General features: G+C 34.6%; 1 protein-coding gene across 1 annotated transcript in view; it reads left to right on the forward strand.

Annotated features, from left to right (window-relative positions):
- Nucleotides 1-16,957, forward strand: part of ADAM18 (ADAM metallopeptidase domain 18) — a gene marked incomplete at both ends in the record, with an annotated part of 136,663 nt that overhangs the window by 69,232 nt on the left and 50,474 nt on the right. Inside the window, 4 exons of the mRNA XM_081269702.1 lie at nucleotides 3,697-3,792; nucleotides 6,468-6,666; nucleotides 11,460-11,565; nucleotides 13,718-13,907. Coding sequence (XP_081125828.1) covers nucleotides 3,697-3,792; nucleotides 6,468-6,666; nucleotides 11,460-11,565; nucleotides 13,718-13,907 — 591 coding nt within the window. The remainder of the gene's footprint in view (nucleotides 1-3,696; nucleotides 3,793-6,467; nucleotides 6,667-11,459; nucleotides 11,566-13,717; nucleotides 13,908-16,957) is intronic.

Raw genomic sequence — 16,957 nt, forward strand, 5'->3', positions numbered from 1 at the left:
TACATTTCTTCCCTATCTTCTGTGGCTGCATGAATTTCTTTTTTTTTTCTTTTTTTTTTATTTTTTTATTTTTTTTTATTGGATGTTCACAACTTTACAAAGCTCATGACAAATCATATTTCATAAATTAGAATCAGTTGGGTTATGAACTCCCATTTTTTCCCAAATACAGATTGCAGAATCACATCGGTTACACATCACATTTTTACATACTGCCATAATAGTGACTGTTGTATTCTGCTACTTTTCCTATCCTCTACTATCCCCCCTCCCCTCCCCTCCCATCTTCTCTCTCTACCCCATCTACTGTAATTCATTTCCCTCCATGTTTGTTATCCCATTCCCCTCGTAAACTCTTAAATGTAATTTTGTATAACAATGAGGGTCTCCCTCCATTTCCATTTCCTAAGCATTATAATGAGTTGTATTTAATCACTCTCAAACATTCCTGTGATTATGAGTTTTTGAATGGTCAATTTTTTTCTATTTTTTTCATCATTTGATTATACTTCATCTGTCAGATTTTTAGTGTACATTACTCTCAACAGGTGGGACCGAATATTTAGTCTATTATAAATATCATGTTCCAAATATTTATCAATTCTCCTCATTTATCAAAAATAAAGTATCTTTATGATTCTACCCCCCACCAGTCTCATGAGTTACTTCCCCTTACAAAAAAAGCTGACTACCATGTTTATATACTATTAAATCCCTATCAGTTCTCTTAATCATCTTCTCCACAAAATGAAACTTCTATGTATGAGTCTGCTTATCTGTGTGTGCATTTTTGAGTGTGTGTCAAAGGTTTGCAATTATTATGCATTCCCCAACTCTTATTCTTCTGAGAAGCAGTACCACATTCCTCTTGCATTTCCTACACCTAAATATGGTACCCATCTCCCTGCCAATAAATACTATTAAAGAGGGATGAAATGACACAACCCAATACATGGCTAGATATGCATACTGTGGTTTTTCTACAAATACAAACTGTGGGTAGATTGACATTTATAACAGATACTATCAGTGCCCTACCAGCATGTACTGTTGCTGCAGAGTGTTTTGTTACCTGTACCAGAGACTTGGTCCAGTACTGCTTCTTGTGGCCTTAACAGTGTGTATAGCCATTATCAGAGGAGGCTCGATGCACTTAAGAACCAATGATTGGCCCTCAGACAACCATTATGTTCAGTTGGTAGATAAATGTTCCAAATTACTGTGTCTTGTGAGGAAATTCTCTGAAGAATGATCTATATCAGCTTTTTTCACACTGTAGTCAGTTGGCTAAATCCAGCTGCCACTTTTTTGTTGTTATTGTTGTTTGGTAGTGAGGTTTTACTAGAATACAAACATGCCCATTTGTTTGCATATTATCTATGGCTGCTTTTGTGCTACTACATAAGTGTGGAAAAGTTGTGGTGCAGATCATATTGTGAACAACTTGGAAATAAGCACTCTTTGGTCCTTTACAGTAAATGTTGCTGATCTCTGTCTATATCCTCTGTCAGAGTTTCTTGTGGGATTTAGTTTAGTTAGTTTGCTGGAGCAGTAAAGAGTGCAGTAACCCACATGTAGTAGTTGCTTCCCTTCCACAACCTCCATACTCCCATACCTAGTGGCTTGGTGGTAGGCATAATGGACCTTCAAAGGTAGCCTCCCTGTAAAACCTGACATTTGTGGATATGTTACAGTACATAGCAAAGTGCCTTTCAACAGTAAATAAGATTATGAACTTTAATTGGTAGAGATTATTGTGGATTATCTGGATAAACTCCATCTAACCACAAATGAAACTTCACCTGAGATCAATTGCCTCACAAGACAATGCTTGCTCTTCCGAAGCTCTGCACCCAGCTTCCTCTCTTGGTTCTAGACCACAATTTGTGTCAAGTGTAAGGACAGTTCAAGTGAGAAGGCACTCTCTGATTATGGAATAAAGAATTATTATGCTTTTTAATTTTCAGGATTTTGCTGATATGCATAGATAAGAATATGCCATGGTCAGATGTTAAGTATGCTACCCCAAGTTGTTAAAATATGCACCTGAATAGAGTATTCTTTATTGAGAGGGAAGGCTCTCTGATGAATGACCTCAATCCTTGGAAAGAAAACCGAAGGCCAATCTTAACATGCTGCTTAATTGATCCCTGTAGATTGGAAACAACCTGTCCTACAATAAATGAAGTTGAGATGCCAGAACTACCTTGGCAGAGTTAGGGGTCAAAATTTCAAAACAGCCACTTGAAAAGTTCAAAACATTGTTGAAAACCTTAACAATATATTTGTTCTATAGACTGGTGTTGGTCATTGGAGGCTTTATTATGGAGCTGGTTTCCTTTATGTCATGGGATTATTAGATTGCATAATAACAAAGGCTAAATGGTAGCATTTTACCATGTAATGTAATTAGCACAGATGCAATTAGCATAATGGGAAGTGAGGTATAGATGACAGCTAAGGGTCTTGACCTGCACGGATTTATACTTGTGGCTCAGATAGATCTGGCCGCTCAATGATATTGTTTAATGTATATAACCAAAAATTAAGAGCACAGGATTGGTGCCAGTTACTCTAAGTGGAAAACTTACAATTCATTGCCAATTTCCAGATCTAAGCCAATCTCAGAGCTATAGCTATTTGTCTGAATAGAGCATGAGATCCTATAATGCTCCAGCAAGGATAACTAGCTTTTTATTCAGTCATTTGTCCCAAAGTGGCCCACAGCTATTTACTAAAGTAACTTTACACCGTGGAACAACAGTGAATACCCAGGTCATTTCAGGATACAAAATCACAGTATATACATCAGAAGGCCCAGAATACCATTGTATTTACAATAGCAGTGCAAGGAATCTAGGCAATTCCTGGAATTCCTGCAAAAAATCCATCTGACAGGGGTCAAGTGGATCTATCATCTTAACTCATTATCATTCCAGGAGTCCTTTAGTGACACACTAGGGTGGATCTATTTGGAAGTTGACAGGTGCTCACGTTGGTTCTCTAACTTGTGCAGTAAGAGCTATAAAGACAGGAAAGGACAAATAGAAACACCAGAAATCACCAGAATAGAAATTAAGGACTAATATGTAGTTGATGAAGAAATTAGAAAGCAATTTCAACTATGTGAAAGTTAAATGAAATGATAACCAAGACATTAGGAATATATTGTATGAAGAATCTATACTAACAATGATGACATCATCATGGTTGGCACTGATTCTGTATCCATGGTCTTATCAATGTAGGTGCTTTGTAGAATAAAGGAAGAAGCCACCACTAACACTACTAAAAGAAAAATAGATACACTAATACACATTAAATGTATTTGATTATGCTTGTTATACTTATAATAGAAATCTTTGATAAATGGTTCACTAACAACACAATTAAGGAAAATTTATATTTTTCCTAGAAATTCCCTTTTTAAAAAACATCCCCTGAAAATATATTTTCATGCTAGTGATTTATGAGTAAGTTTCTAAATATTTTAGCCAGTAAATGTTACTGATCAACTGCTAATTTAGATGCTGTTTTCTTAGTTCTTAATGGGTAGCCTAGAAATAGTAAAAGAAAGTAAAGCTTCATTGCATATAATTAGTAAATTGAACATGGAGTTTTGAATTGAAGTTAAGATTAAGAAACAAGTTTTTGAGTTGTTCAACTGGAATAATAGCTCTTCTTTTGGAATTTTAGGAATGTCAATTTAAAAAGTGTTGTGATTTTAAAACTTGTAAACTGAAAGGCTCAGTAAAATGTGGCTCTGGACCATGTTGTACATCCAAATGTGAGGTAAGTTGCTGACATTCCTGAAGAGGAAGTTGATTTTCAATAACAGAAGGCTGTGTTAACTGAATCAATATGAAATTTATAAAAAGCATATAGAATTAATTGAGTGAAATAAAATATAAATTGCATAAACAAATAAGTATATAAGGAAAATTGGTATGAAATAAAAAAGACATCTCCGACTGGTACTGATTATTCTGTAGTGTTGAAACCACAAAGCTTACCATCTTCTAAATTATCAAATAAAGAGGACAAGGAAATATATATATATTACTATATCAAAAATATTGGTGCTTAAATAAATCATAAAGTGAAATGAATAAGTGACTAATTATGAAGAAATTATAACATTAAAAATAGGCGCAATGACTAATATGCAAAATATGCAAAAACTCACATATAGGAACAATGGTTATTATATTGGAATAATTATGTAAATTATTCCTTAATGTAAAAAAGTTAGTAAATGTGGGTTATTAATTTAAGTTATCTCAATACAATGAGTTTGGATAGGAAATCAAGTTCCCCAATACAAAATATTTTATGATTTCAGTTCTGGTCAATCACTTAGACTTAAATATTATGTATATTCTTTCTTCCCATATTTTTCTATTAAGATCTAACTTAGTGCTGCAAAGTTCTGTTTGTGAGGATTTCTGAGTGTTATAAGTGATAACATCACAGCCAAGGCTAGGTTATTCTGTCATGCCCTCACAAGTCCACCTCCCTTACTTCTTTGCTATCAATCCATATTTCACCCACAGCTCCTAGTACCCACCAGTCTGTTTTCTGCCTTTATAATTTTGCTTTGATACAAATGTCACATAAATTAAATTATACAATATGTGTAAACATATGAATTAGGCATTTTAGCACAATGATTTTGAGATTCATTCTTATGCAGGTTTTATCGGTTCATTCATTTTGTTGCTGAATAGTATTGAAAGGAGTAGAATGACATACCACAGTTTATTATTCATTCCCCAGTTGAGGAATATTTGGGTCATTTTCAGTTTAGGGAAATAAAAAATGTACCTACTACAAATAGTAGACTGTATATGAGCATAGTGTGCCATTTCTTTTAACTGGATACTTTGAAGTAGGATTGCTGAACCATATAGTAAATACATATGAAACTGTGCTACTTTGAATTCCAACCAGTAACTTTTAAAAATTTACAGTTGCTTTGCAAATTAAATATAAACTACTAGTTTTATTTTATCTTCTCTATTGGTTTGCTGTTTATACATCTTAAAAATAATTTCACTGGTTGCTCCAAAATTTACAAGTATTTGATTAATCAGAGGCTAATTTCATATAACCTACCACTTCCTGTGTAATAAATTGATCTTATAAAAGAACATTCATGTTTACTCCAAACACAAAATATGTCGTTTCTATTTTTGCTTTAGTTAGCCTTTTATCTTTTAGACCAAGTGAAAGAAGAAAAATAAAAATTTATAATTCATACAATTTATTCAATTTCCAGCTCTTATTTCCTTTGTCTGTTTAGATTTATATTTCTTGTCCTAAAAACCTTTCCTTAATATTTTTTTTTTTTGTAATGTGGGTCTGCTGAAAACAAATTATCTAATCTAATTTGTTTGTATAGAAGATTCTTATTTCTGATTCATTTTTACTTTCCATGACTTTTAAGATGCCACTTCATTTATTTCTCATCTTTGCTTTATTAAATAAGCAATTGTATCAACATGGATTTTACTGTCTGGGTATGTGTGGCGAGCAGAGAGAGAAGAAAAAGAAAGAAGGGAAACAGCATTTGGATGTGGTGGACTTTGCTATGAAATGCAAAGGATAACCAATTGTTTTTTCAGCAAGTCACAAACATTTAGTACTAAACACACTCTGCAGGGAGACCTTTATGCTCTCTGGTAATGATAAATATAATGATGTTGGTTTGATAAGTATTATATACACTGTTATCAAGTATTATAAGCATTCTAAGCATTTTTCCATTAAGTCAATTTAATACCAATAAGAGCTCTATGAAATTATGATTATTACTCTAAATTTACAATTGTAAAATGAGATACCATATTTTGCATTCACACAAACAAGCTAATACGAGTCAAAGACAGGGACTAAAGTTAGATTGACTGGCTTCTTGATCTCTCTAAGAACAAAAAAGTAGTGGTAATGTTCCTTCAATTTTAAGAAACATTTGACCAGTTTGACCAGTCTGTTTAGTTTCCCTTTAAATGCTGGTTGCATCAAACTGCCTTACACTGAAGGAAACCACACAGGTGGGAAGTTGTAAGCCTGATGTCAGAGGGACCTTTGAGATAGTTACTCTTTCCTGGACTTCTCCATGCATGTTGTACCTTATTTTTCCTTGGGAGAACTCTTAGCCTCAGGAATTCTGTCATTCCCTCAATTATCGATAACCAGCCATGTTTTTTTTTTTTTAAATTTAGTTTTAGTTGCAGTTGGACATGATACCTTTATTTTATTTATTTTTATGTGGTGCTGGGGACCTTGAACATTTTTGTATGGGTTTTATATGGTGCTGAAGACCCAGGTCCTTGAACGTGCTAGGCAAGCACTCTAGCACTGAGCCACAACCCCAGCCCTGACCAGGCATGTTTTCTTTGATAAATCTCTTCAGTAATTAATTAAGGAATTCACAGATCATAATTTTCTTTTTCATTTTCCTCAAGTTTTCAGTAGCAGGAACTCCGTGTAGAAAGAGTACTGACCAGGAGTGTGATTTTACAGAATACTGCAATGGAACTTCCAGCCATTGTGTTCCTGACACTTATGCACTGAATGGATACTTGTGCAGGTTTGGAACTGCATATTGTTATAATGGGCAATGCCGAACTACTGATAACCAGTGTGCCAAGATATTTGGAAAAGGTACTGTTGTTTCATATTTTTTTTTACCTTAAATTTGGATCCTTCTGTAGGTTTCAAAATGTACCACACAATTCTAGAAGTGGATAACTAACTCAGTGAGGATGGAATTCAAACTAAGAAAGTAAAGTTGTATAGTACTTCTTGAGATTTTCCCAAGATAGTGTTGTGTCTTCCTTTTATCACAGCTTGATGTTTTGGTTTTGATAGTTGGCTACCTGGTGAAAACTCTTATTATATTTATCTCATAATTTATATAAAGATTTGAATGGCAAATCAGTAGATTCTGAAATTTTATTTACTTTACTTTTATTCCCCACATTCATGATCTAATTTTAATGGCACGAAACTTACAAAGATCATAGTGAGTTCCATTCCTCACTGAAGAGCAACTGCTAGGATAATAGTAGTCACAGGCCACTTGATCAAAACTCCATGTTCATAGTTTGCTTTTCAGATATCTTTTAAGTGTAGTTCAAAAAAGATGCATGCATATATGCTTACTTTTTGGTGAGTAAATATTCAAAGTACTCAGTATGATTTTGTGTTTTTAGAGGGATTACGATGATTTGAATACATCAAAATTACCCAATGAAATATATTCAAATATAATTATTTGCTAGTTGACTAGAGGTTACATAACACCTAGTTTTAATTATTTGTCAAGACAAGGAGTATAGTTTGTACTAAATGGTATGTGTGTGGTCCATGTTGGCTAATTATTTGAAATTGTCTTAAATAACTCAGGTTAGGTGACTTAACCAAATTCAACCAGATCTGAGTTTTAATTTTTAAATCACATGTGCATGCTGTTTTTTCTATGCTGTTTTTTAATGCTACATTTTTGTATGGGTTTGCATATGTTTTTTTTCATTTTTGTTTATTTTTTAATATTATTTTTTATTATCAGAATAAGTTTACATCATGATATAACACAGCTCTTAAAAATAAAATCAGATACTATTTCTTGTAAGGAAAATCTAGGATATACTCTCTTTTGTTAAAACTAAAAATTAAAACCTTGTACTCATTGGCTAACCTGACATTTTATGTCTGTTTGAGTTCTAATTGAAACATTTAGGAGAGTTTACAAATCATGTGTTTCTTCCTCTAATAATACAAGCTCTAGTATATTCACAAAATGGACATACAAGGTTCAAAAAAAATCTCACTTTTTGATATAATTTGTTCAATCATTTATTCATTCATTCACTTGGGCTCTTATCTAATGCAAAAACCATAGAGCCAAAGAGTGTTCTGAGATTGCTTAAGTGAGATGTGCAGACTAGCAAATAGTTAGCATTAACTTAAATTGCTTAGTGAAAGAGAATATGCTAACTGGCCCAATGGAAATGCATGACTGAAAAAATATCTGCAAGGACAGTGGAATTTGATAGTAATTAGTAAGTAAGCACTATTAGGTCTAGGAAAAGATAAGAAAAATGTGTATTTCAAAGCAAAGTGTGATTTCAGAAGGTCTACCTGCAAAGATATAATGACTCTTTCATCACTTAAAAATGAGGTTCTAATGAACTAAAGAGTTGATTATCAATTTTAAACAACTCTAAAAAAGGTTAAATTCTTTGTTAGGTCTGTTTTCTCTTTGTTAGTGTTAAAGTTTTTGTTAGGTCTGTTTTCTCAGTGTTAAAGTTCTGTCTGAAGAAAAAGTTGGACTTGTATTTGGGATGGGGATGGTTGAAAACATGGCTCCCCAAATCCTGAGTTTCTAGGCTTCTCTGAAACATCTGACCCTATGGAATGGTCCATCTCTGTTCCATCCTTCTCTGTCTCTCAATTTAGCATGGCATAAGTATGATCCCCTTGGATAAAGAAACATTTATTGTTTAGGAAGCACTCTTGCAAAATCTAGGATTTACCATCCTGGATAAGATGCTAGACAATAGTAAAAACTTTTTAATAGTATGGCTTCCAGACCATGAATCCTTATTCTAAAGTGAAATTTAAGTTCCAGAATTTCCATAACAGATTATGGAGAAAAAAAGAAAATTCTCAGTAAAGTGTATTGTCTATACTGGGTGTATAAGGCCAAATATTTGGTCCAACAGGAAACCCCAAAGCCATAGAAAGTGCTATGAGAGGGATACCAAACTCAGCAGTGCTTAACTTTCAGGAACTAAAAGGATGAAGTCAATATAATTAGTGATAGGGTTGGAGTAACAGACATGAGTAACTACTGAGAGTAAGGGAAGTGATAGAATATGACTTTTCTTGTTCTGTCAGCAGACCAAAAGAATATAACTAAATTTGTACCATCAAACAAAGTTTGATGAACTTTGTAACTTCAATAAATGTCATAATGCCATGTCCAAATTCTGAATCTAAACCAGTTTTTAGAACCAAAACATACTGACTTAAGCAGAAGCTAAGACCCCAGAAGAAAATCCCCACCGTACCTTGGCAAACATGCATTCACAGTTCTCCTACCATGTTCCCACAACTATTTAACTAGGTATCTATACACTGGGGAAAAGAAAATGCCCAAGCATTTTTAAAACTGACGTAAACAGTCTGAATTGTCATGGATACCCATAAGGCAGATTTGGACATCCCCAAAACCGTTTCATTGATTAATGATTTTATATAATAAGGCTCAGCAAAGTATAGCAAGCATGCTAGAAGGTCTGTGTTAAATACATGTGCTACAGTGAACAGGAGGTAGATACCAAAACTTTTCAGGGTTTGTCAACAACAGGAAACTTTTTAGGAACCCTGTGGTTAGACATGATCCGTTATTCCCACAAAGTAAAAGACAAACTACCATATCTTGTACCTCATATTATAAGGAAAAAACTGCAATCCATGGTAACTTCTCTGGAAGCAGTATCATTCACATAAGTAACCAACTGCTCAGCTCCACTCATTGGATGGCATAAAATTTGCTAATTTTGAGTAAAATCAACAGGCTGGTCCTGGACAGAAGCATGTCCAGGCTGTGCTGCAAGCAGACCTGACTTTTGGAGATAAATCACAGCAGACCCAATAATATTAGAAGTGTTAGGTTATAAGGAAAAAAAATCACATATAACCTGTAACAAGCCTCTTTAGAAATATGGCAGTTCATGTTCTAGTGTTCTTAGAGCAAGGCTGCTATCTGAACAGAAGTATATCACTTTAACAAAACATTTCTGTGTGTGATGCTAGTTCTTACAATGATAGAAAATCTGACTTGAGGACACCAACTGAATGACCATATGCATCATAAGCTCAATTATGTCAGAAACACCAAGTTATGTGGTTAGATAGAGGAGTCATTCCTCTGGGTTCCAGTCTGCTTAAAAAAAAAAAAAAGAAAATCACAGAAGAAACATCCATGATCAGGAAACATCCAAGATCAGGAAATTTAGAGCGGTGTGCCTTTCTCCCCTCCTAAAGCTTTTCTTTTCTCTCATCTCACAACTATGAATACCTGGGGTGTCATCATGACCAGCTGACACAGGAAGAACAAGCCCAGACTTGTTTCTTAGGTGGGTTGTCTAGATAACTGGTTGTAAGGCAAGGAAAAAAAAACAGTAATTGCACTGCAACCTCACTTGGGAGTGGTCTTGAAATATTCTGACCACCTGGTCATCCTCCTTCTATAGAAAGAGGTATGGCTGGTCATTGGACTACAGATGTTTTTTATAGGTAGTGACAAAGGGCTCAGTTTCTTGGTGGGGAAACTGAATGTGAAAAGATTGGAAGATTAGAAATAAAAGTTCTAGGGTAGAAATACATGGGTAGACAACTTAAAGTGGGGATGCAATGTGAAGATCAGCATTTGAATTCATTAGGTGAACACTCATTGGAGAAAATCTATCATGGAAAGACACAAAGCACATACAGATGTAATGACTCAACCACAGATGAGACAGAATATCAACAAAAGATGAGCCACATCGTGGCATGCAGCACAGATACATTCCTGGATTTTTCTCTATTACTTTTCCTTTTTGGTTTTGAAAGGGCTGATATTTTTCTGCAGGAGGCTTGTCTCTTTCTTGAGTACTTGCCTCACCTGGTCAAAGGCAGCCAAGAGTAACCAAGACACACGCTCTGTTTTCTTGCCTCTGTGCCTAAGGCAACTCATCTATCAGTGCCACTGTCTTTAAATGATTAAGAAGAGTTTCTCCAAATGTGGTAACAGCACAGAGCATGAGCTACTCACTTCTGAGCTTCTTATAGTAGTTTTCTAATCACCCATCACTAGGCTTCACTGCCAGGGCCACATTTGTTAGCCATATTTGATAGCGGTTTGAATTAATTAGGTAAACCACTTCTAGGTTTCTGTTCCTGTGTTTAACAAAATGGAATAACTCTCAAATCTCCAAGATTTAATATTCCATGTTATTTTCACTATGATACCCAACTTGAAAGATGAGTTTTAAAATACCACTGATCCCCTCATAAGAGAGGGAAAAAAACCCCATAATATGACAAAGTATATGCCAATTCCAAAGATTTCTGTCCCCAAATGACATGCTTTAAAATTCTCAACAGATTAAAAAGAGCAAGTTACAAGGTTACAGCTAATAACTTTTGGACTAGGATGTCGTTGCTCCCATAGGGAGAAACAGTAGTTGTCTTTTAAAATGATTCAACTTGCCTCAGTAGACATAATCCTTTTCTGTTTTGTTAGATATGAGTATTATTTCTTTCAACTTGTATTGACAAGGTGCATATGAAAACCAAAATTGATCAAATACATGATTATTTTGAAATAAGAGTTTCATTAGTTCATTACTGGCAAATATTTAACTGGATTAAGGATGATAATGCAGTTGACATGTTTGCTATAGGTGCTCAAGGAGGTCCCTACACCTGCTTTAAAGAAGTTAATTCTCCTAATGAGAGATTTGGAAACTGTGGTTTTAAAAATTCTCAACCATTACCTTGTGAACAGAAGTACGTATATAGAAGGGGGATTATTTATTTAAGTCATAAAAATTACATAGTTCTTGTCAAGAGACACCAAATAATAAAACAAACAATAAATGAATAACAGGCCAATGTTTTCAAATTGCAGTGTGTGTGTGTGTGTGTGTGTGTGTGTGTGTGTATGTGTGTGTGTGTGTGTGTGTGTATATATATACATATATATATATATTCCTTCTATGCCTTAAGAGTTTTCCTTTTCCTTACTTTTTTTTGTTGACACCATCCTAAGAATGAGACTGAATGAAAAGAAGGCTTATGCTTATTACCAGAGGAAAGAAAGAAGCACAAATTTTCAAAATTCAGGTCTCCTGCTCTGTAATTGAAATTGAGTTTAGATTAGGTCTATCAATGACAATAATCCTAAAGCAATTTTTTAAAGACAGGATTGTTGAAAGGAAGAAAACATTTTTAATTTTCTTTTTGTTATTTCCCAAAAAAAAAGCATAGAATTACTTTTTAATATGTCAACATGGCAACTGGAGCTGCTAAAAGCCACATGAGAAAGTGATTAATGAAATCCAATAAAGAAAGTTCTTACCCTGCAACAAACAAATGCTTCCTTAATTTCATTGGGTATTGATACTAAAACACACACACACACACACACACACACACACACACACACACAAACAATAATAACCAAACCAGAGTCAAAAAAATAAAGAATAAGGAAGATTATAGAAAACCCCTCAGATAGATCAAGTAATTCAGGAAAAGCAGAGCTTTCTTTTATTTTTCAATGAATTGCCTGGGGGAAAAAAACAACTGTAAAATTCCTAGGTAATCATCACAGTTCAGTTCAAACAACCTTGGCTTCTTATGAAGGTGTCTATTTGAGTGAGGCTAAGACGATATTCTCCTCGAGGCTCTTCCATCCATTAATCATCTATACATCATGTATGGCACAAAGAAGATACAGAATTTCCCCCACTACCCAACACAGGAGGACTAGTGGATGGAAAAGGGATGTGGAATCATAAAGATTAGTGGGAACAACATGAGTAAACCCTGTATAATAACTAAAAGACAAGGTATAATCAGCTACACCTTGTTGGATACTGATATTGAGCTCCAGTGACTAAACACAGTAAGATATACCACAGTGGATCCCAATAAAAAGAGAAGGTGTGATATAGTAGTGCACTTAATCTCTCTCCAAGATGGCCAGAAATTGTTGCCTTTGGTATAACAGTACTGTTAGTTAGCTTTTCATCATCATGACCAAAATACCCAACAAGAACAACTGAGAAGAGGAAAGGTTTATCTGGGCTCACTGTTTAAGTGGTTCAGTCCATGGTTAGCCAACTCCATTGCTCTGGGTCACAGATGAGACAGAATATCATGGCAGAAGGGTGTGACAGAGGAAATCTGCTCAACTCATGGCAGTCAGAGGCATAAAGAGAGTGAGAGAGGAGCCAGGGATAAGATATAGCCCAACATTATGCCCCACCCCCAACCTACTTCCTCCAGCTATGCCCCAGCTGCCTGCAGTACTACTCCATAGTTCTTTCAGATTGTTAATCCACCAAATGGATTAATTCACAGATGAGGTTATAGCTCTCATAATCTAATCTTTTTAACATCTGTATATCCCTGCACATATGTATCAGGGGGCTCAGGATGTACTGAAACATATTTTCTAGAGATCATGACAGGGACCATAGGCATATCAGAAGATGCAGAAAGAGTAAATACAATTAGCTACTCTCAGCAATTTTAAGTAAAAAGTCACCAGATTGGCCAGCCTATATCAAAAGGGATACAAGTGGTGAATTCTCCTAAAGAATGTGGTAAATTATGATGAATGCTCTTAAGATAACTGGAAAATAGAGAATAATAATACTTTTGGAGCTATATAATCAAAAAAGAAAATCATGTATTCATATCTAATTTCAGTATGTACATTTCAATTCTGCTACAATGCTGATTTATCTGGTTGCATTTACTTGTTTCTAAAATGTGTTTTACCTTTATAAAAATATAAAACATGTTTCCATTTTATTTATGGTTTTGTGCCATTGACTAAACAATATTTATGTTTTTATTCATGCAATATTCAATTGGAAGTTGGTATCATTAAAAACTAAAATAATAAGGAAATTCTGCTTTCCATTTCCAGGGATATTCTCTGTGGAAAATTAACTTGTGTTTGGCCACATAAAAATACTTATAAAACTGCTGCTCAATATACAGTTTATTCATATATTCATGATCATGTATGTCTATCCATAATTCCTGGGTCGTCTTTGAGTTCAGATGGAAGAGATAATGCTTATGTGGCTGATGGCACTGTGTGTGGACCACAAATGGTAACAAAATGTGATAATTTATACACAGTTTTATGAAATCTTCTTAATTATCACCTATCACATTTCATGATGCTAGCATAATTATACCGAATGGATTTCAACCTGGTGCTTACATTAATTTCCCATATAATATAAAGAAGGACAAAGTCTCAGTTATCTAATAATGTTGCTCTTTGTATGAACCTGTTATCAGTGAAAAAAAGAACATATGTGTTTTAAACACAAGATTATAGTAACTGCCGAATGATGTTTTTTGAGCCTTCAAATACTAGCTTTAAAATTCTAGTTCTGAATTTTTGCTTTATACAGAACCATAATCAATCTTTCATATTTCTTAGGTCATCTACTTATGTATCTGATCAAAGCACTAAGTGTCAGTATTTCAACCTCACCATTTTTCTTGTCCTACCGTGTTAGCTAGTATTTGTAGAACAATAACAATGATAAATGCAATGATAGTTAAAAAAAATGTCAGAAGTCTGGAAGAACCAAACAAGAAAACCGTTTCTCTGTTTCTGTAGCAGGAATAATAGTAATAGTACATATATATGCTCATGTACATATGCATGTGAGTGTATATTTATGTGAGAATTATATGCTTGTAGTCATACCATAAAGGACAGAAGTTGTACAAAGACTTAGTCAGTCTGAAGATATGAAGGACATATTCCTGGAAAAATAATATGACATTTGAGATATAAAGCAGCAATTATAAATCAGCATGTTACATGTAAAAGGCATTTAGCACTTACTTGCTGAATAAAAATAAAGCAAAACCTGCAAATGGTGGATCAAACAGAAACCAACTCTTAAATGTAATATCAGCAATCCTGGTCCATTAAGAAGTTTGCTTGTCCTGGTGTCCTGTAAAATGGCTCCCAATGATCCTACTTCCTGGTATCCACTGCTTTGTGTAATCCACTCCCTTTGTGTGTGGGTTACATCTAAAGCCTTGCTTCTAACAACCAGAATAAATAAGGCAAAAGTTATGGGATGTCATTGGGTTAGGTCAGAAAAGACAGTGGTTTCTGTTATGCATGGATGCTCACTCCCGCCTTCTCACCTTGTGCAGCATGGTGTCCTCAGGGAAAAGCCCACAAGGAAAGCAACTGGAGTCCAGAGAGAATCTGAGGGCCTCAGTCGAGCAATCCATGGGGAGCTTAATTCTGCCAATAACCACATACACGAGCTGTATAGAAGCTCTTTCAGATCAAGACTTCATAGGAGACAGCAACCCCAGATGCTACCTTGAGCATAGCTTTATGGGGGACTGTGAGACTGGGAAACCAGTCTCTGAGAACAATAAGATGTTCTCAGATTTTTTCCCTACAGAAACTATGATATGACAAACATGTGTTGTTTAGTGTCATTAATTATAGGGAAAATTTGTTATGTAGCAATAGATAATGTAGATTTTGGTACCTGAAGTATGGTGCTGCTATAACAAATACCTAAAAATGGGGATGTGAACATAGAACCAGGAAGTGGGGAGGGTCTGGAGGCATTTGGAAAACGTTAATGAAGGAAGCTGCCTGCAACAAATCATGAGTATCCCTCTTGCCTTTGAGAGCCATGTATTAGTGAGAGGTCAAGAAATAGTGAGATATATGTCATTGAAAACTGAAGGAAGAATAGTTCTTTGATTTAATGGTTAAGAGCTAAGCACTTTGTACCTAATGGGAGGAAAGAAATTGAGAGAATAATTATTAAATAAAAAGTATTATGACTTTATGATTTTGAAAATAATCAACCTCTCCAGACATAAAACTGCTTAATTAAGAAATTATTCCAAAGACTATTAGGAAAATGTGGCCCAGAGACAAAGCAAAGAGAAAAAGAATTTTGCAAACGTTAGTCATGAGTTCAAATAGAGCAAAGAATCAGGGCACATTCAATTAATTTAAAATTCCATTTAAAGCAAGCACATGCCTCACAGATCCACTTTAAGAAAAACATATAAAAAAGATATGTTCTGTAAAATCATCAGGGCTTTGATCTGCAGCCATCTAAGCAAAAGCTCAAGGTAGCAAGGGGCTTATTTTCAAGATATTTGTGAATGTGGGTATTGTCAAATGTAATTAACCACAGTAATCTTCATAGGAAGTCCACTATTTTAGAAAAATATTAGTAGGCACATTGCCAGCAATGATGAACATCACAAACAGAATAAAAATGAAAAGTGGCTATTGGACCCCCCACTTCTCATCAATTAGTAAGAAGTAGGTGGATTAGTCTCTGTGTCATCTATTCTGTACCATTGGTCTATCAGTCTGCTATGGTGACAATACCATGCTAGTTTTGTTACTATTGCTCTGTAGTATAGTTTAAGTTCTGGTATAGTGATGCCTCCTGCTTCACTCTTCTTGCTAAGGATTGCTTTAGCTGTTCTGGGTCTCTTATTTTTCCAGATAAATTTCATGATTGCTTTTTCTATATCTATGAGGAATGTCATTGGAATTTTGATTGGAATTGCATTAAATCTACATAGTGCTTTTGGAAGTATAGTCATTTTGATAATATTAATTCTGCCTATCCAAGAGCAAGGTAGATCTTCCCATCTTCTAAGGTCTTCTTTGATTACTTTCTTTAGGGTTCTGTAATTTTCATTATATAGCTCTTTCACTTTTTTTCATTAAGTTGATTCCCAAGGGGGTTTTTTTTGAGGCTATTGTAAATGGGGTATTTTTCCTCATTTTATTTTCTGAGGACTTGTCACTGATATACAGAAATGCAATTGATTTATGGGTGTTGATTTTTATCTCCTGCTACTTTGCTGAATTCATTTACTAGTTTTAGAAGTTTTCTGGTGGAACTTTTAGGGTCTTCTAGATATAGAATCATATCATCAGCCAATAGTACGAATTTGAGTTCTTCTTTTCCTATGTGTATCTCTTTCTTTTGTCTGTTTAATTTCTCTGGCCAGTGTTTCAAGAACTATGTTAAATAGAAGTGGTGAAAGAAGGCATCTTTGTCTTGTTCCAGTTTTTAGAGGGAATGCCTTCAATTTTTCTCCGTTTAGAATGATGTTTGCCTGGGACTTAAGACACAGA

The sequence above is a fragment of the Spermophilus citellus genome (genome assembly GCF_964194105.1).
Source record: "Spermophilus citellus genome assembly, chromosome: 16".
Taxonomy (NCBI): Eukaryota; Metazoa; Chordata; class Mammalia; order Rodentia; family Sciuridae; genus Spermophilus; species Spermophilus citellus.